This window comes from Oncorhynchus clarkii, chromosome 7 (assembly GCF_045791955.1).
Source record: "Oncorhynchus clarkii lewisi isolate Uvic-CL-2024 chromosome 7, UVic_Ocla_1.0, whole genome shotgun sequence".
Lineage (NCBI taxonomy): Eukaryota > Metazoa > Chordata > Actinopteri > Salmoniformes > Salmonidae > Oncorhynchus > Oncorhynchus clarkii.
Genome location: NC_092153.1, coordinates 77,016,691 through 77,038,467, shown reverse-complemented (window position 1 = coordinate 77,038,467; position 21,777 = coordinate 77,016,691). Strand labels below are relative to the sequence as shown.

Below are 21,777 nucleotides of genomic sequence, written 5' to 3'. Positions count from 1 at the left end.
CTATAAGCATGAAAATCTATTGTTCATTTGTTTACAGAGAAATAGCATAGTATTTGGTTGAACACAATTTTTTCCAACAGTTTGCTAAGAGCTGGCAGCAAGCTTATGCAGTTAGAACCAGTAAAGGCAGCTTTACCACTCTTGGGTAGCATAGACTTTCCTCTAGGCTCAGATTAAAGATATGACGGATAGGAGTGGCTATAGATTCAGCTGCCATCCTCAGTAGCTTTCCATCTAAGATGTCAACGTCAGGAGGTTTGTCATTATTGATCAATAACAATAATTCTTCCACCTCTCCCACACCAACTTTACAACATTCAAACTTGCAAAGCTTTTCTTGAATTATTATTATTATATCCAGTGTCTGGATGCACCTTATTAATCACATCAGACCAACAAATATTTGTAACATCATCCACATAATAGTCACAGCTAAATATTTTGTATGATCTCCAATACACTATTTTAGGCCCAGCTTTTGGGACTTTGGCTTTCCTGGATATAGCTACTATACTGTGATCACTGCATCCAATGGGTACAGATACAGCTTTAGAACAAAGTTCTACAGTATTAGTAAAAATGTGATTGATACATGTGGATGATCTTGTTCATGTAGTGTTTGTAAACACCCTGGTAGGTTGATGGGGAAGGTGTTGCTTAATTGATTAATGACCTGAACCAGATAACAGGCACTGGTTACAAAAAGAAGCTTCCTCTTGAGCAGACAGCCTGATGAAAACCGGTCAATATTCAGGTCCCCAAGAAAGTAGACCTCTCTGTTTACATCACATACACTATCAAGCATTTCACACATATTAATTAGATACTGACTGTTAGCACTTGGTGGCCTATAGCAACACCCCAAAAGAAAAGGCATTAGATGTGCCAAGTGAACCTGCAGCCACAACACTTCAATAACACTTGACATGAGATTTTCTCTAAGCATTACAGGGATATGTCTCTGAATATATTTACTGTATATATACAGCAACACCTCCCCCATAAGCATTTCTGTGTCTTCTATAGATGGTATATCGTTATATTGCTACTGCTGTATCATCAAAGGAATGATCTAAGCGAGTCTCAGAATTGGCTAATATACAGTGCCTTGCGAAAGTATTCGGCCCCCTTGAACTTTGCGACCTTTTGCCACATTTCAGGCTTCAAACATAAAGATAAAAAACGGTATTTTTTTGTGAAGAATCAACAACAAGTGGGACACAATCATGAAGTGGAACGACATTTATTGGATATTTCAAACTTTTTTAACAAATCAAAAACTGAAAAATTGGGCGTGCAAAATTATTCAGCCCCTTTACTTTCAGTGCAGCAAACTTTCTCCAGAAGTTCAGTGAGGATCTCTGAATGATCCAATGTTGACCTAAATGACTAATGATGATAAATGCAATCCACCTGTGTGTAATCAAGTCTCTGTATAAATGCACCTGCACTGTGATAGTCTCAGAGGTCCGTTAAAAGCGCAGAGAGCATCATGAAGAACAAGGAACACACCGGGCAGGTCCGAGATACTGTTGTGAAGAAGTTTAAAGCCGGATTTGGATACAAAAAGATTTCCCAAGCTTTAAACATCCCAAGGAGCACTGTGCAAGCGATAATATTGAAATGGAAGGAGTATAAGACCACTGCAAATCTACCAAGACCTGGTCGTCCCTCTAAACTTTCAGCTCATACAAGGAGAAGACTGATCAGAGATGCAGCCAAGAGGCCCATGATCACTCTGGATGAACTGCAGAGATCTACAGCTGAGGTGGGAGACTCTGTCCATAGGACAACAATCAGTCGTATATTGCACAAATCTGGCCTTTAGGGAAGAGTGGCAAGAAGAAAGCCATTTCTTAAAGATATCCATAAAAAGTGTTGTTTAAAGTTTGCCACAAGCCACCTGGGAGACACACCAAACATATGGAAGAAGGTGCTCTGGTCAGATGAAACCAAAATTGAACTTTTTGGCAACAATGCAAAACGTTATGTTTGGCGTAAAAGCAACACAGCTGAACACACCATCCCCACTGTCAAACATGGTGGTGGCAGCATCATGGTTTGGGCCTGCTTTTCTTCAGCAGGGACAGGGAAGATGGTTAAAATTGATGGGAAGATGGATGGAGCTAAATAGAGGACCATTCTGGAAGAAAACCTGATGGAGTCTGCAAAAGACCTGAGACTGGGACGGAGATTTGTCTTCCAACAAGACAATGATCCAAAACATAAAGCAAAATCTACAATGGAATGGTTCAAAAATAAACATATCCAGGTGTTAGAATGGCCAAGTCAAAGTCCAGACCTGAATCCAATCGAGAATCTGTGGAAAGAACTGAAAACTGCTGTTCACAAATGCTCTCCATCCAACCTCACTGAGCTCGAGCTGTTTTGCAAGGAGGAATGGGAAAAAATGTCAGTCTCTTGATGTGCAAAACTGATAGAGACATACCCCAAGCGGCTTACAGCTGTAATCGCAGCAAAAGGTGGCGCTACAATGTATTAACTTAAGGGGGCTGAATAATTTTGCACGTCCGATTTTTCAGTTTTTGATTTGTTAAAAAAGTTTGAAATATCCAATAAATGTCGTTCCACTTCATGATTGTGTCCCACTTGTTGTTGATTCTTCACAAAAAATACAGTTTTTTATCTTTATGTTTGAAGCCTGAAATGTGGCAAAGGGTCGCAAAGTTCAAGGGGGCCGAATACTTTCGCAAGGCACTGTAGCAAGTTATTGGTTTCATAAACCTTATTTATAAGGCTACATATATTGATATGGGCTATTTTCAGCCATTTCCTGTGTAGCTTATCAGAGATTTGGAAAATAGCAAACAAAGCAAGAGAAAAAATATATACATTGAGCAGTTCATTAATCAATTGGTATGTGTGTGCTGGCTTCTGTCTGGCCACTCTATCATAAAGGCCTGATTGGTGGAGTGCTGCAGAGATGGTTGTCCTTTTGGAAGGTTCTCCCATCTCCACAGAGGATCTCTGGAGCTTTGTCAGAGTGACCATTGGGTTCTTGGTCAGGGAGCTCTAGGAAGAGTTTCGGTGGTTCCAAACTTCTTCCTTTTAAGAATAATGGAGGCGACTATATTCATGGGGACCTTCAAGAAAGTTTTTGGTAGACTTCCTAAGATCTGTGCATTGACACAACCCTCTCTCTGAGCTTTGCGGATATTTCCTTCGACCTCATGGCTTGGTTTTTGCTCTGACATGCACTGTCAACTGTGGGATCTTATATACTGTAGACAGGTGTGTGCCTTTCCAAATCATGTCCAATCAATTGAATTTACCACAGGTGGACTGCAAGAAAGTTGTGCAAACATCTCAAGGATGATCAAAGGAAACAGGATGCACCTGAGCCCAGTTCCGAGGCTCATAGCAAAGGGTCTGAATACTTGTGTAAATAAGGTATTTCTGTTTTAAATTTTTTATGAATGTGCAAAAAAAAATCTTTAAAACCAGTTTTCACTTTGTGATTATGGTGGATTGTGATGTCACTATGGGGTATTGTGTGTAAATTGATGAGGAAACAATTATTGGATCAATTTTAGAATTAGTTTATAACATAACAAAATGTGGAAAAAGGGAAGGGGTCTGAATACTTTCCCGAAAAAGGGATGGGGTCTGAATACTTTCCGAATGCACTGTATCTGTATAATCACATAGTGTTGCCCTATTATGTGGTCTGAATGTAGTTAAAAGTGGATCTTTTATTTAGGAAAATTAGAAACCAGAAGTTGTGCCGCTTGAGCAGTCAGCGTATATATATTATAAATATTAATATTTATATATAAACTCAATACATTAATGACTTAAATTCAAAGATAACCTACAGCACTAGACTACGCTTCACCTGCGTCCTCCTTGTGGTATTGAGAGATAATCATGGTAATGCCTTCACTGATTGCACAGGGTAGCCTAGTGGTTAGAGCGTTGGACTAGGAACCCGAAGGTTGCGAGTTCAAACCCCTGAGCTGACAAGGTACAAATCTGTCGTTCTGCCCCTGAACAGGCAGTTAACCCACTGTTCCCAGGCCGTCATTGAAAATAAGAATTTGTTCTTAACTGACTTGCCTGGTTAAATAAAGGTAAAATAAAAAAAAATAAAAAAATAAAGGAAGATAGTTCCCACATGCTTGCTTTGATATTCAACTGATCTTGTGTCCTTTCTGTCATCCTGTGAACCCCGTTCATTGCTGCTCGCAGCTATATTTATTATTATTATTTGTAGTAGTAATAGAATTTTGGGTTTCAGCAACAAAAGTTCACTTACAACACTCGATGGGAAGGGAGGCCACTTGAAGAGAGACATACTGTCCTCCTGGTTGAGGAATATGGACACGAAAGACAAGGCGGACACAGGTGTTTTTGCGTCCCATGTCTGTCTCGCCTGTCCTGAGCTCGATGTCAGCATTTCTCAGCTTTAGTATCCCAGCACAGTCAATCCTTTACAAGGGAAGTAAAACAATGTTTTATTAATTATTTTATACCCTAGCTCTGAAAACATATGTGTGTGTGCGCATGTATATGTATGTTTGTTTGTGTGTGTGTGTGTGTGCGTGCGTGCTTGTGTGTGTACTGTCTCTAACTTGACTGCTCTCCTTACACTGCTCTCATGTTGTTCTTGGGCTCCAGAGGGATCTCCAGGACCTTGGTGCCATGGACCTTTCTCTCTTGGCTTGGTGTGGTGACCGTTTTCCCAGTGATGCGGTGCACCTGGTAGAAGGCATGGGGTTTGAGGACCCTCTCGTCAGCCGTTCCGATGAACACCAGCAGACCCAGTGGAGCAGTGCCTCTGTACCCATGAAGCTGTCGAGAGATACAACCAAACAAACCGTTTTACCTTTAAGGGGACGTTACACTCCAAAAACCAACGTTTTCAGACCTCAATAGTGGTCTTGTGTTGAGATATGTCCACATCCCAAGACATCTATTGTGTAGAATCACCTATGTGCCAAAACTCCAAATGAATGGAAAAGATAAACACCATGTAATATACAAATCTTATTGGCTGCTTATCTTTTCCATTCATTTGTGGTTGAGGCAGAGCTGACTCTACGCAATCAATGACATTGGATGTGGGGTCTAAAAACAACTGACACACTTCGATCTTGGAGTGTATCCATTTAACATTTTTGATACTGTTGAATTCCTCTGTACTGCAGAGCTACACTAATCTTACAGCTTTTAAACATGACAGTAAATAATCACATCTCTAACTAAAAGTGTTACTTTTGAACTGTGCACCTCCTTCTAATATGTAATCCACGAGACCATAATTAATTCTACACTCTTAGAACAAAAAGGTGCTATCTAGAACCTTAAAGGGTTCTTCGGCTGTTCCCATAGGAGAACCCTTTTTCTTGGAACCCTTTTTTCTAAATGTACTTATCAAAATATTAACTGATAAAACTGTTGAACGTCCATAATTACTTTGAGAACATCCAGGGTTAACTACCTTCAACAATATCACAGTTGAATTCTGTTACATAATGTAGGAAAATGACTTCATAGATTACGAAAGGCCAACTCCCGACATAATTATTTGCATGGCTAATGGTTAGCAGAAGGATAGCATCACTACTGTTGCCCTGGACCCAGAAATGGCTTTCACATCCTGAGATGAGAAGACAGCTCACTGCGTTAGTAACTATACATTAAAACCAGTATGGCTTAGTCAATATGTCCCTGAACATTATACTTCATATGGGTGGATCTTCCATAATTTAAAATACACTCGAAAGTTAACCTCCATCCCAGGCTTAATTGGTAAAGACCCGGGAGCGTTTGGTACCCTGGTCCGCTCTATGTAGCGTGTGTGAAACACAAAGGAACCCTGGAACCCTGCGTCAGTAGCAATTCCAGGATTCAGGACTGGCGTGTCAGGTATTGGGTTAATCGCGTGGAACTGTTTTCACCCTTGTAAACAAGCTAGCTTGCTAATGTCATGTTGAATTTGCGTCTCGCAAATCATACCCTGAATCGGTTATTATCAGGTCATGTGAAAGCAAAATGTAATTCTCACAAATGCTCCAGGAAACCAAACCAGCGTACCGATTTTCATATGAAAACGTCCTATGGTGGTTTAACTGTGCTGGTTTTGTGGTTGAATGGGTTTAGTCATAATAATGCAGGCTGATACATTTGTTCATTTACATATTGTTGCTGGGCACCTGAGACAGACATGGTGATGTAATGACAAGGAAATACCACCACAGATGCATTCATACACACAGGAGTAAAAGCTGCACTGTACACTGAGTATACCAAATTTGTCGGGGCATGAATCCAACAAGGTGTCGAAAGCATTCCACTTGTCAACACCCATATATACATACATACATACATACATACATACATACATACATCAAATCAAATCCAATTGTATTAGTCACATGCGCCGAATACAACAGGTGTAGTAGATCTTACAGTGAAATGCTTACTTACGAGCCTCTAACCTACAATGCAGTTTAAAAAATATGAATAAGAAATAAAAGGAACAAGTAACTAAAGAGCAACAGTAAAATAACAATAGCGAGACTATATACAGGGGGTACCGGTACAGAGTATAGTTTGCCTTGCGATACTCTGTCTATGACTAGGGTGGCTGGAGTCTTTGACAATTTTTACATACCTACCTACCTACCTACCCACCCACCCACACACCCACCCACCCACACACACACACACACACACACACACACACACACACACACACACACACACACACACACACACACACACACACACACACACACACACACACACACAAACACACACACACACACACACACATACATACATACATACATACATACATACATACATACATACAAAGGTTAAACAAACACACACTCCCCCATCCCACACCCAGTACCTGAACCACAGTGTGACCTCCACTGGCCGCTTTGACTGCTCCCCTGCTGCCCTCTGTCTCGTAGTGGGCCCGGTGGTGCTGTTTAGGCTGCTGCTCCAAACAGAGCTCATACTGGTCGGAGTGACTGGGCAAGTGCCACTCTAGAGGGGGCATAGATGGCACAGGGATGCCACTGATGAGAGAGAGAGAGGGAGAGAGGGAGAGAGATAGAGAGAGATGAGTAAGACATAGAGAGAAAGGGTGTGGGAGAGAAAGAGAGAGGGTTTTCACTCCTAACATTTCCTGCCAAAACACACAAAATACACATCAGTACATTACATCACAATTTCAAATTAAATTCCTCTAAGGTTTTCTAAATACTACTTCTTTACCTGTCATTACAGATTCATGTGACTGTCATTACTTCTTTACCTGTCATTACAGATTCATGTGACTGTCATTACTTCTTTACCTGTCATTACAGATTCATGTGACTGTCATTACTTCTTTACCTGTCATTACAGATTCATGTGACTGTCATTACTTCTTTACCGGTCATTACAGATTCATGTGACTGTCATTACTTCTTTACCTGCCATTACAGATTCATGTGACTGTCATTACTTTTCATTCTTATGAGGGATCATCATTATCATAGCACATTGCACATTATACCTGAAGGCTCCATGGGCTAGTGAAGCCGGCCAGAAAGATGTAGGGAGGATGTAGAAGGTCTCAGCCCCAGCTCTGCCTCTCCGCCCATGCTCCCCCTGGCTCTCTCCATACGTATAGCACTCAACACTGGGCCGCACCATCTTGGAGGGGACCGCCCTGGACATGCTGGAGCTGAGGCTGGAGTTGAGGCTGCTCAACACCTCTTCAACGCTGGGCATCTGCTGAGGGGCATTGCCCTGTGGGTCAGCTTGGGCCAAGGGTCGTCCTTGGGGGTGGTGAGGCGAGGGGCTGGGGCTTGGGCTCCGGGAGCGCTGCTGCTGGCTGGTGGTCCCCAGATTGGGGCCGCTGTACTGGTCGTAGGTGCGTTTTCCCTGAGGAGAGGCGGAGCGAGAGCGGGGGTAATCGTTGGAGTGTGGCGAGGAAGACCGCTGACTCTGCGGTACCAGGAAAGTCTCCTCTGTGATGCTGGTTCGCGGGGAGGTCCCAGGGGAGGAGTGGGCCGAGGACGTATGGATGCCCTGGAGGCCAGGGAGGAGGTCCAAGGCGGTCAAGCCAACCATGCCCCCACCACCACTGGGAGATACACAAGGCGAGACCCAGGGCGAGTAGGCCTCAGACAGCCAACCCGTGGAGGAGTTGCTGCTGGCAGGGCTCTGGGGCTCTCGGTAGGCCGTGTTCTCATAGCCAGGCACAGTCAGGGCCGTGGTTCTGGGGCTGGCGTCCAGGGGATGAGTCTGGTGAGGGTCCCCTGATGGGGTGATCTCAATCCTGGGGCTGGGAGAGGGAGCACCCCTTGGCCTGGAGGGGAGATCCAGTGAGTTAAACCCAGGCCCAGACAGGCTGTCAGGGACAGGCCCATGGTGGTAAGAGGACTGGCTGGAGGTTGTAGGGGCGTTACTGGAGCTTCCGTCACAAGGGTAGTTCACCACAGATGAGGGGTTGTGATCTCCGCGAGGGGGAACCCCTGAGTTGTCTGCTAAGAATATGGCAGGATGAAGGGAGTACTCATTTAGGCATTATGTATTGCAACATTTCAGGATCAGAATGGTGATTTCTTCTAAACTCACACCTGTCATTTCAGTGACTATATTTTTTGTTCTTAGAGATTTTGTTACCAAGTATTTTTTTATGAACATCAGGCAATTACCAGCAATAATAGGAAACTTGTTCTTAAAACAGCAGGCATGTGAAATAGACATAGAGTTACACTGGGTCGAGGATTTTACAACATAAGCGTTTGACAGCTGAGATGGCTGTTCCTCTATTATTGGATAGTCCATAATTCAACAGGGGTTAAAAATGGCTAAGGGACACATCAACATTTACTGGTGGAGGGGCTGGTCCAACTCAAGGTATCATAAACAAAATGCACCCCCCTTCCCAAAGTCCAACATATTTTCACATGACCCTTCCCTTGAACTTTAAAATACATTGAACACCCTCCCTCACCCCTCACAGAATTAACTCAGAGTAATGTTTACGAGCACAAATAACGGTAACTATAGTGACCCTGTGTTTATAAACGTGGATATCGACTTAACTACTTCAGTATGCTTTTGTGGCACAGTCGATGCGACGTAGGCCTACGGGCCAAAGGTTGAGGGTTTGACGACCACCACAGACGAGTTCACTCTCACTGCCTGTTTCATTACACTAAAATCAAAACTGGCTGCAGACAATGATCAGCTAGGGGGAAATCAGACTTTCAACATTTTGATGCCATATTTATAATTGTATTAAATATATGCTACAAATTTTCCACCAACAGGTTTCTGTGCCAATGCACCACACAACCAATAAACAAAACATACCCACTTCAGGCACTTCAATATCATGGTTTTCATTTTCAACACCACAATAATAGACTACTGTATGTCAATCCCTCCCTGCCTTGTAGGCTGACCCAGTAACACAGGCTTAGCTCGTCAATCCCTCCCTGCCTTGTAGGCTGACCCAGTAACACAGGCTTAGCTCGTCAATCTCTCCCTACCTTGTATGCTGATCCAGTAAGACAGGCTTAGCTCGTCAATCTCTCCCTACCTTGTATGCTGATCCAGTAACACAGGCTTAGCTCGTCAATCTCTCCCTACCTTGTATGCTGATCCAGTAACACAGGCTTAGCTCGTCAATCTCTCCCTACCTTGTATGCTGATCCAGTAACACAGGCTTAGCTCGTCAATCTCTCCCTACCTTGTATGCTGACCCAGTAACACAGGCTTAGTTTGACAATCTCCGAATGTTATTAAACTTTTTGGTGTTTTGTAACAGATGTCTATTTCAATTCCTCAATTAGCCGCTGCACAGTTTGGATTGTTCGATTAATTGATTTTATTTGTCAGTTTAAAAAAATATATATATATATGCACAAAGATGTTTTCAAGTGACCGGGATTCCACAATAAAGTCGGGGACTTATTTCCATTGTGGTCCCTATTTTATTTATTTTAACATAAATATATATACAATTACAGAGATACAGACACATTACAGACACATCACAGAGATACAGACACATTACAGAGATACAGATACATTACAGAGATACAGACACATTACAGAGATACAGACACATTACAGAGATACAGACACATTACATAGATACAGACACATTACATAGATACAGATACATTACAGAGATACAGACACATTACAGAGATACAGATACATTACAGAGATACAGACACATTACAGAGATACAGACACATTACAGAGATACAGACACATTACATAGATACAGACACATTACATAGATACAGATACATTACAGAGATACAGACACATTACAGAGATACAGACACATTACAGAGATACAGACACATTACAGAGATACAGACACATTACATAGATACAGACACATTACAGACACATTACAGACACATTACATAGATACAGACACATTACAGAGATACAGACACATTACATAGATACAGACACATTACAGTGATACAGACACATTACAGACACATTACAGACACATTACAGAGATACAGACACATTACAGACACATTACAGACACATTACAGACACATTACATAGATACAGACACATTACAGAGATACAGACACATTACATAGATACAGACACATTACAGAGATACAGACACATTACATAGATACAGACACATTACATATATACAGACACATTACAGAGATACAGACACATTACAGAGATACAGACACATTACAGAGATACAGACACATGACATAGATACAGACACATTACATAGATACAGACACATTACAGAGATACAGACACATTACATAGATACAGACACATTACATAGATACAGACACATTACAGAGGTACAGACACATGACATAGATACAGACACATTTCATAGATACAGACACATTACAGAGATACAGACACATTACATAGATACAGACACATTACAGAGATACAGACACATTACATAGATACAGACACATTACATAGATACAGACACATTACATAGATACAGACACATTACAGAGATACAGACACATTACAGAGATACAGACACATTACAGACACATCACAGAGATACAGACACATTACAGACACATTACAGAGATACAGACACATTACATAGATGCAGACACATTACATAGATACAGACACATTACAGACACATTACAGAGATACAGACACATTACATAGATACAGACACATTACATAGATACAGACACATTACAGAGATACATACACATGACATAGATACATACACATTACAGACAATACAGACACATTACAGACACATTACAGACACATTACATAGATACAGACACATTACATAGATACAGACACATTACAGAAATACAGACACATTGCAGAGATACAGACACATTACAGAGATACAGACATATTACAGACACATTACAGAGATACAGTGGGACAAAAAAGTATTTAGTCAGCCCCCAATTGTGCAAGTTCTCCCACTTCAAAAGATGAGAGAGGCCTGTAGTTTTCATCATAGGTACACTTCAACTATGACAGACAAAATGAGAAGAAAAAAAATCAAGAAAATCACATTGTAGGATTTTTTAATGAATTTATTTGCAAATTATGGTGGAAAATAAGTATTTGGTCACCTACAAACAAGCAAGATTTCTGGCTCTCACAGACCTGAAACTTCTTCTTTAAGAGGCTCCTCTGTCCTCCACTCGTTACCTGTATTAATGGCACCTGTTTGAACTTGTTATCAGTATAAAAGACACCTGTCCACAACCTCAAACAGTCACACTGCAAACTCCACTATGGCCAAGACCAAAGAGCTGTCAAAGGACACCAGAAACAAAATTGTAGACGTGCACCAGGCTGGTAAGACTGAATCTGCAATAGGTAAGCAGCTTGGTTTGAAGAAATCAACTGTGGGAGCAATTATTAGGAAATGGAAGACATACAAGACCACTGATAATCTCCCTCGATCTGTGGCTCCACGCAAGATCTCACCACGTGGGGTCAAAATTATCACAAGAACGGTGAGCAAAAATCCCAGAACCACACGGGGGGACCTAGTGAATGACCTGCAGAGAGCTGGGACCAAAGTAACAAAGCCTACCATCAGTAACACACTACGCCGCCAGGGACTCAAATCCTGCAGTGCCAAACGTGTCCCCCTGCTTAAGCCAGTGCATGTCCAGGCCCGTCTGAAGTTTGCTAGAGAGCATTTGGATGATCCAGAATAAGATTGGGAGAATGTCATATGGTCAGATGAAACCAAAATATAACTTTTTGGTAAAAACTCAACTCGTCGTGTTTGGAGGACAAAGAATGCTGAGTTGCATCCAAAGAACACCATACCTACTGTGAAGCATGGGGGTGGAAACATCATGCTTTGGGGCTGTTTTTCTGCAAAGGGACCAGGACGACTGATCCGTGTAAAGGAAAGAAGGAATGGGGCCATGTATCGTGAGATTTTGAGTGAAAACCTCCTTCCATCTGCAAGGGCATTGAAGATGAAACGTGGCTGGGTCTTTCAGCATGACAATGATCCCAAACACACCGCCCGGGCAACGAAGGAGTGGCTTCGTGAGAAGCATTTCAAGGACCTGGAGTGGCCTAGCCAATCTCCAGATCTCAACCCCATAGAAAATCTTTGGAGGGAGTTGAAAATCCGTGTTGCCCAGCAACAGCCCCAAAACATCACTGCTCTAGAGGAGATCTGCATGGAGGAATGGGCCAAAATACCAGCAACAGTGTGTGAAAACCTTGTGAAGACTTACAGAAAACGTTTGACCTTTGTCATTGCCAACAAAGGGTATATAACAAAGTATTGAGATAAACTTTTGTTATTGACCAAATACTTATTTTCCACCATAATTTGCAAATAAATTCATTAAAAATCCTACAATGTGATTTTCTGGATTTTTTTCCCCTCATTTTGTCTGTCATAGTTGAAGGGTACCTATGATGAAAATTACAGGCCTCTCTCATATTTTTAAGTGGGAGAACTTGCACAATTGGTGGCTGACTAAATACTTTTTTGCCCCACTGTACAGACACATTACAGACACAGTACAGACACATTACATAGATACAGACAGATTACAGAGATACAGACACATTACAGACACATTACATAGATACAGACACATTACAGAGATACAGACACATTACAGAGATACAGACACATTACAGGCACATTACAGAGATACAGAAACATTACAGAGATACAGACACATTACAGAGATACAGACACATTACAGAGATACAGACACATTACAGAGATATAGACACATTACAGAGATACAGACACATTATATAGATACAGACACATTACAGAGATACAGATACTTTACATAGATACAGACACATTACATAGATACAGACACATTACAGACACATTACATAGATAGAGATACACATTACATAGATACAGACACATTACAGAGATACAGACACATTACAGACACATTACAGAGATACAGACACATTACATAGATACAGACACATTACAGAGATACAGACACATTACAGACACATTACATAGATACAGATACATTACATAGATAGAGAGGAAAACATGCTCCAGATGAGTTTGAGGGGGGACTTTAAGTATAGTTCTTACAAGCTGGTTTGGCTGATATTTGGGGCTGCTTGTGAACCATGATGTGCAAGATAATCAAAGAGACACTGGACTAGTGCACTTGCCAGAGTCTTTGGGGGGGGGGTCTATAGGTTTCCATCCAATTGGCGACAGATTTTGACGTGAATATTCTAAAATCTTCCAAAAAGAATATGCCATTTCAGAGTTTCCTTTCGTAAAATTTGGAGGCGGACAACATGACAGCGAAGATTTTAAATGACCGAACATTTGAAAAATGTACATCCATATGCATTCAGATCCACCCTGGGGCAGCCAGCGCCATCAATAAACAAGGGACGTTGCCCAAATGAGCCACATTTACGTGTCCTTAAAAACAGCCTATAACAAATTACAAAACACACTATTATAGCCTATTTTTCTATTTTGTTTTTGGTTACTTTCCTAAAACAATAATTGTCCACCTCACGGTTCAGCTGTCAGGGGCATTGCATGCATAGGCCTATAGGGTTAGGTGTCCACTGTATGATATTCATATTTTAATAAATAAATAAATATATAAAGGAAGAGAAGTTTAGGCCTAACCCCAGACAGAAGGAGAGAGAGAGATGCTGGTAACATGCTACGACACACCACACATTTCTTTATGATAGATTGTCTACTGTGTCTGCAATACAGACATAAATGCACAGAAAGAGGGTAATTGGTTAATTTTCTATCAGAAATATTTTTCTAAAGATAGGCATTATATTGTTAGATTATAGGAGAATCTCTGGTAGACCTGAAACAGTCTTCCTCACCTCAAATTCAACTGTTGGAGTCAGTTGGCGCGCCAGGGCATCACTGCCTTCATATCATAGGCCTGCAGTAGCTAAAGCTTAATAATAGCCACACCCTACCAAACCTTCACAAACTATTCTAAACTTTATTAGGGTAATATCAAAATATTGACATGCCATTAACCTTACAATAACCTGATCCAAGCCATTGTTTTTAGGGAAAATATGAGCAGAAGAGCGAATAAACTAGGGAAAAACACACTAGCCCCCCTGTGGCCCCCCCAAAAAAAATCACACAACCCTCCCCAAAGCGAAAAACATTTTTTGACAGCCCTCCCCCATTTTGGACCACCCCTCACAGTAAATTATGATCTGTCCCTAAATATAAACTAAATCAGAAAGCCATGCATGAATTTGAACAGTGGAGACCACAGACCAGCATGTCAAAGCTATTGAAATGTATTCTATCACATTTCGATGTGTGACTGTAGCCTTTTCTGACTAGGCTAGTGTACACAATATGATTATGTGATATGGTATGCTACCTTTGTTTTTTAAATCACGAATAAACATCGAATTGTTGTAAACTCCAATTTAAACATAAATTATTGATTGCTCTTTACGGCACGTCAGGAAGATGCTCTGCACAGTTAGGATTGATCGATTGATTGATTTTGTCTGTCAGTTAAAAAAATATATATATATATATATATATATATTGGGTCTGGAACTTATTGGGTCTGGGACTTATTTCCATTGTGGTCCCTATTTTTTACATATATACGCGTACAATTACATAGATATAGACACGTTACAGAGATAGAGACGAAGAAAATGCTCAAACTCCAGATAAGTACTTTAACTAGAATTCTTAAAAGCTTTATTGGCTGATAGCTTTCTTTTCTTTTTAGATGTTTGTGGCTCCTGGTAAACCATGATGTGCAGGCATAATCAACGAGACGCTGGACTACCTGAGTCTTTAAGCGACAGATTTTCATGTGAATATTCTAAAATCTTCCATTTTTTATGAGTAGGCTAGTGTACAAAATCTGATTATGTGATTAGGCCACCTTGGTTATTTTTGTTATCCTGAATAAACATCTAATTGTTGTAAACTCCTATTTAAACATACGTTATTGATTGATTGCCTTTGACGGCACTTCAGGAAGATGCTCTTACCTTCAATCACGCGAAAGTCGTCAGATGGGTTGTACAAAAACAGGTAAGAAAAGTCCAACTCCTCTTGACTGTTATCTTGACCAAGATCTTCCACAAGCTCCAAAGAATGTTGGTCATTGTCTTTGTAGATGGAAGTCATCTTAAGCACGTAAATTATTTATCAAAATGAAAAGAGAGACAAAACAACAGCTGATGTTAGGCTATACTTTAGGCTTTTCACGACGATTCTGTATTAACTTCAGGCTATTGCAACAACGGAAGTCTAATGGTTCAAATGAAATATGACAGCCACATACAAATAAATCAGGCTGTCGATATTGCTTCCTGTTTCTATTCTGTTGCATAGCCTAGTTGAGGCGGGTGATTCTGTGGTGATGATGTAACTGTGTCTGTCGGGTAATTTTGTATCAAATGTTTTGAGGCTGCAAATGTAGATGATATATTTGGATTGTTGCTCAATAAAGTAACAGAGACAGGAAACAGAAATGAGAACAAAAACAGAAAAGGCCACTGCATTTTGTATTTAAGGTGCAACAAAGCCATACTTCACTATTAACGAGTGGCGCAGCGGTCTAAGGCACTGCATCTAGGGCGTCACTACAGTTAAATAGTTCGTTAAATAAAGGTTAGTTAAATAAAGGTTACAAAAAAGTAAATACAGACACCCTGGTTCGATTCCAGGATGTATCACAACCGGTCGTGATTGGGAGTCCCATAGGGCTGCGCACAATTTTCCCAGCGTCGTCCGGGTTTGCCATCATTGTAAATAAGAACTTGTTCTTAACGGACTTGCCTAGTTAAATAAAGGTTACATTTATATATATATATATATATTTAAGAAATAATTGTAGAATTGACTGAGCCGGACAAACAATGTATAATTTTGGAAGCATGTTAACATAATATAGTATTAGTGACTTGGCTGATTTCTGTCACAAGTGGAATGAATAGGCCACTAATCCATTGGGTGGTGCTACTGTTACACGTAGCCTACCCAACAGCCAATATGTCTTGAGTGGAATGAATAGGCCACTAATCAATTGGGTGGTGCTACTGTTACACGTAGCCTACCCAACAGCCAATATGTCTTGAGTGGAATGAATAGGCCACTAATCCATTGGGTGGTGCTACTGTTACACGTAGCCTACCCAACAGCCAATATGTCTTGAGTGGAATCTGTAATTTGGGGCAAAGGATACTTTGAATGTTAAATCCAAATTGTATTATTTTGAGCCAGGGCCCGTATTCATGAAGCATCACAGAATAGGGGTGCTGATCTGGGATCAGGTCCCCGTTGCCCATCTAATCTTGTGCTAAAAAGGCAAATCTTTATGACATTTTGTGAATACCGCCCGGCACAGGCTAACAGCCCTGTAACCAGTAGGAGGCATAATGACTCTAGTTTTGTAGATCAGCCCCCAAACTTCACTCTGAGACATTTTATGAATACGGCCCTGCATGTGTAGCAGCCCTTTAACCAGTAGGAGGCATAATGACTCTAGTTTCAGACGACATGAGAAGCTATTATCACATGACAAGATACCCTGACAGGGATCATCAGATGACACACACACACACACGCATGCATGCATGCACACACACACACGCACGCACGCACACACACACACACACACACACACACACACACACACACACACACACACACACACACACACACACACACACACACACTCACACACACACACACACACACACCAGGACCCACCACAGTGTAGATTAATGTCTTCACCAGGACCCAAAACAGTGTAGATTCATGTCTTCACCAGGACCCACAACAGTGTAGATTCATGTCTTCACCAGGTCCCACCACAGTGTAGATTCATGTCTTCACCAGGACCCACAACAGTGTAGATTCATGTCTTCACCAGGTCCCACCACAGTGTAGATTCATGTCTTCACCAGGACCCACAACAGTGTAGATTCATGTCTTCACCAGGTCCCACCACAGTGTAGATTCATGTCTTCACCAGGACCTACCACAGTGTAGATTCATGTCTTCACCAGGACCCACCACAGTGTATACTAGATTAATGTCTTCACCAGGACCCACCACAGTATATATTCATGTCTTCTACTGGGCCCACCACAGTGTAGATTCATGTCTTCACCAGGACCCACCACAGTGTAGATTGCACAAAAACTGACCTATTTGTCATGCCATTAACCTTACAATAACCGGATCCTATCAAGGTGACCAATCAAGATGTCAAAACTCAAATATCCCACCCTGGGTTTGTTTTGCAGGTATGTGTCATCCATGGTCGTTGCGGAATAACAAGTTTATGGCTACAAAGTCTAAATAGTAATACAGTACACAAAATAGGTTCAAGAGCAGTTAACCATCAGCGATGATTACACATCAATGTGTAATACCTATAGGAGGTCAGTCACTCCATGGCCCCACTGCCCCCTGGGAGGGTAGCCAGCTACACGGGCGGCCAGTTGGACATGGGATGGTCATTTGAGCCTCTTCTGTAAACTCAGAGATCAACCCTGCTAGAAATCAAATCATATTGTATTGGTCACATACGCATATTTAGGAGATGTTATTTAGCAGGCTGTGGCGAAATGCTTGTGTTCCTGTCTCCAACAGTTCTGTAGTATCCAACAATTCACAGAAATACACACAAATCTAAAAGTAAAATAATGAAATTAAGAAATATGTAAAGCAATGACAGAAATACAGTAGAATAGAATACAGTATATACAGTTGAAGTCAGAAGTTTACATACACCTTAGCCAAATATAGTTAAACTCAGTTTTTCACCATTTCTGACATTTAATCCCAGTAAAAATTCCCTGTCTTAGGTCAGTTAAGATCACCACCTTACTTTAAGAATGTGAAATGTCAGAATAATAGTAGAGAGAATGATTTATTTCAACTTAAAACTATTTAATCACATTCCCAGTTTGTCAGAAGTTTACATACACTCAATTAGTATTTGGTAGATGCTAGATGAGTAAAGCAGTATGTAAACATTATTAAAGTGGCTAGTGTTCCATTATTAAAGTGGCCAGTGATTCCATGTCTATGTGTATAGGACAGCAGCCTCTAAGGTGCAGGATTGTGTAACCGGGTGTAAGTCGGATTGTGATGGCTATTTAACAGGCTGATGGCCTTGAGATAGAAGCTGTTTTTCAGTCTCTCTGTCCCGGCTTTGATGCACCTGTACTGACCTCGCCTTCTGGATGATAGTGGGGTGAACAGGCAGTGGCTCGGGTGGTTGTTGTACTTGATCTTTTTGGCCTTCCTGTGACATTGGCTGCTGTAGGTGTCATGGAGGGCAGGTAGTTTGTTCCCGGTTATGCATTGGGAAGACCGCACCACTCTCTGGAGAGCCCTGCGATTGCGGGCAGTGCTGTTGCCGTACCAGGCGGTGATACAGCCCAACAGCATGTTCTCAATTGTTAATCTGTAAATGTTTGTGAGGGTTTTAGGGGCCAAGCCAAATTCTTCAGCCTCCTGAGGTTGAAGAGGCACTGTTGCACCTTCTTCACCAGACTGAAGTGGGTGGACCATTTCAGATGGGTCAGTGATGTGTATGTCGAGGAACTTGAAGCTTTCCACCTTCTCCGCTGCGGTCCTGTTGATGTGGATAGGGGCATGCTCCCTCTGCTGTTTCCTGAAGTCCACGATCAGCTCCTTTATTTTGTTGACGTTGAGTAAGAGGTTGTTTTCCTTGCACCACTCTCCCAGGGCACCCTGTAGGCTGTCTCGTCATTGTTGGTAATTAGGCCTACTACTGTTGTGTCGTCTGCAAACTTGATGATTGAGTTGGAGGCGTGCATGGCCACGCAGTCATGAGTGAACAGGGAGCACAGGAGGGGGCTGAGCACGCACCCTTGTGGGGCCTCTGTGTTTAGGATCAGCAAAGCGGAGGTGTTGCTTTCTACCTTCACCACCTGGGGGCGGCCCCTCAGGAAGTTCAGGACCCAGTTGCACAGGTGGAGTTCAGACCCAGGGCCCCAAGCTTAATGATGCGTTTGGAGGGCAGTATGGGGTTGAATGCTGAGCTATAGTCAATGAACAGCATTCTTACATAGGTTCGCCTCTTGTCCAGATGGAACAGGGCAGTGTGCAGTGCGATGGCGATTGCATCGTCTGTGGATCTGTTGGGGTGGTAAGCAAATTGAAGTGGGTCTAGGGTGACAGGTAAGGTAGAGGTGATATGATCCTTGACTAGTCTCTCAAAGCACTTCATGATGACAGAAGTGAGTGCTACGGGGTGATAGTCATTTAGTTCAGTTACCTCTGCTTTCTTGGGTACAGGAACAATGGTGGACATTTTGAAGCAAGTGGGGACAGCAGACTGGGATGGGGAGAGATTGAATATGTCCGTAAACACTCCAGCCAGCTGGTCTGCGCATGCTCTGAGGATGCAGCTGGGGATGCCGTCTGGGCCGGCAGCCTTGCGAGGGTTATACTCATCTATCTTGTTCACGTCCTGCACCCATCCACCTCTTACCGACCAATCAGATTGCTGCTACTTAAATCAACAAGATTACAGTATATAAATGAAAACATTTGTTTATCGGTATAATAACAAACTGAGAATTATCGAATACTGTATTTTTGTTTTATTCCACATGGCAATGAGAAAGATATTACAGACAGAATTAAATTGTGCAATATTAAAGGGATAGTTCACCCAATGGAGCCATTACAATAAAACCAATTAACATAAGCTTTCAGTAAGATTTTATTATTATTATCAGTCATCTTCATGATTTTTCACTTGTCAAAATGTTTAAGCTAGTTTGACCTATATGATCAATATGGGCAGCAGCTAGCCTAGCAGTTAAGTGCATTGGGCCAGTAACCAAAAGAGCATTGGTTCAAATCCCCGAGCCAACTAGGTGAATAATCGGCCAATGTGCCTTTGAGCAAGGCATTTAACCCTAATTGTTTCTAGCCTAGCAGTTAAGTGCATTGGGCCAGTAACCAAAAGAGCATTGGTTCAAATCCCCGAGCCAACTAGGTGAATAATCGGCCAATGTTCCCTTGAGCAAGGCATTTAACACTAATTGTTTCTGTAAGTCGCTCTGGATAAGAGTGTCTGCTAAAATATGGTTTGACAAATTGTCAATGCAAGCACATTAACTTCTTATTAGGTAGCTTAGCTCAAATCACATTTGTTGAAGAGTTGTTCTGAATTCAAAATCACTCAAATACATTTATGTGGTAGTTATGACTTCATCGACTGGTAGAGACGAAATCCCATGAACCATCTGAACACACCATTAGCCTAGTTAACTATCCTTAGCCTAGATCAGAGGGTCTCAAACTACCGGCCTGCGGTCCCAATGCTTGTTTTATTAAATGAGACAGTATTTTCCTAAGTTAACCCTGTTCTGGTTTGATATTTGATAACTAGTGATAGTCTAGCTAGTTAGCAATTGGCACAAATTACGCATAACAACACTTTCCTATCGGGGAACACAGAGGATGACTACGCTCTTAGAAAAAAAGGTGCTATGTAGAACCTGATACCATGGTTCTTCGGCTGTCCCAATAGGGTAACCCTTTGAAGAACCCTTTTCGTTTCCAGGTAGAACCCTTTTGGTTCCAGGTAGAACCTTTTGAGTTCCATGTAGAACCCTTTACACAGAGGGGTCTACATGTAATGCAAAAGTGTTCTACCTGGAAGCAAAAACGGTTATCCTATGACAGGGATCTTCAACTAAACTCAGCAAAAAAAAAACAACACTTTTTCAGGACCCTGTCTTTCAAAGATCATTCGTAAAAATCCAAATAACTTCACAGATCTTCATTGTAAAGGGTTTAAACAATGTTTCCCATGCTTGTTCAATGAACCATGAACAATTAATGAACATGCACCTGTGGAGCGGTCGTTAAGACACTAACAGCTTACAGACGGTAGGCAATTAAGGTCACAGTTATGAAAAGTTAGGACACCAAAGAGACCTTCCTACAGACTCTGAAAAACACCCGGGTCCCTGCTCATTTGCGTGAACGTGCCTTAGGCATGCTGCAAGGAGGCATGAGGACTGCAGATGTGGCCAGGGCAATACATTGCATTGTCCGTACTGTGAGAAGCCTAAGACAGCGCTACAGGGAGACAGGACAGACAGCTGATCATCCTCGCAGTGGCAGACCACATGTAACAACACCTGCACAGTTTCGGTACATCCAAACATCACACCTGCGAGACAGGTACAGGATGGCAACAACAACTGCCTGAGTTACACCAGGAACTTATAATCCGTCCATCAGTGCTC

General features: G+C 41.8%; 1 protein-coding gene across 3 annotated transcripts in view; it reads right to left on the bottom strand.

The window, feature by feature from the left end:
* LOC139414462 (nuclear factor of activated T-cells, cytoplasmic 2) overlaps positions 1-15,784 on the bottom strand; it is a 36,923-nt gene extending 21,139 nt beyond the window's left edge. For 2 of the 3 annotated variants that reach the window (XM_071162375.1, XM_071162374.1), the window contains exons 1-5: positions 15,517-15,740; positions 7,535-8,510; positions 6,881-7,052; positions 4,610-4,812; positions 4,277-4,449 (exon numbers count right to left, since the gene is read on the bottom strand). In XM_071162375.1, coding sequence (XP_071018476.1) covers positions 4,277-4,449; positions 4,610-4,812; positions 6,881-7,052; positions 7,535-8,510; positions 15,517-15,655 — 1,663 coding nt within the window. In that variant the 5' untranslated portion in view covers positions 15,656-15,740. Of the gene's footprint in view, positions 1-4,276; positions 4,450-4,609; positions 4,813-6,880; positions 7,053-7,534; positions 8,511-15,516 lie in introns of all 3 variants that reach the window. The other variant, XM_071162376.1, reaches the window with a different exon arrangement.
* Positions 15,785-21,777: the final 5,993 nt, after the last annotated feature.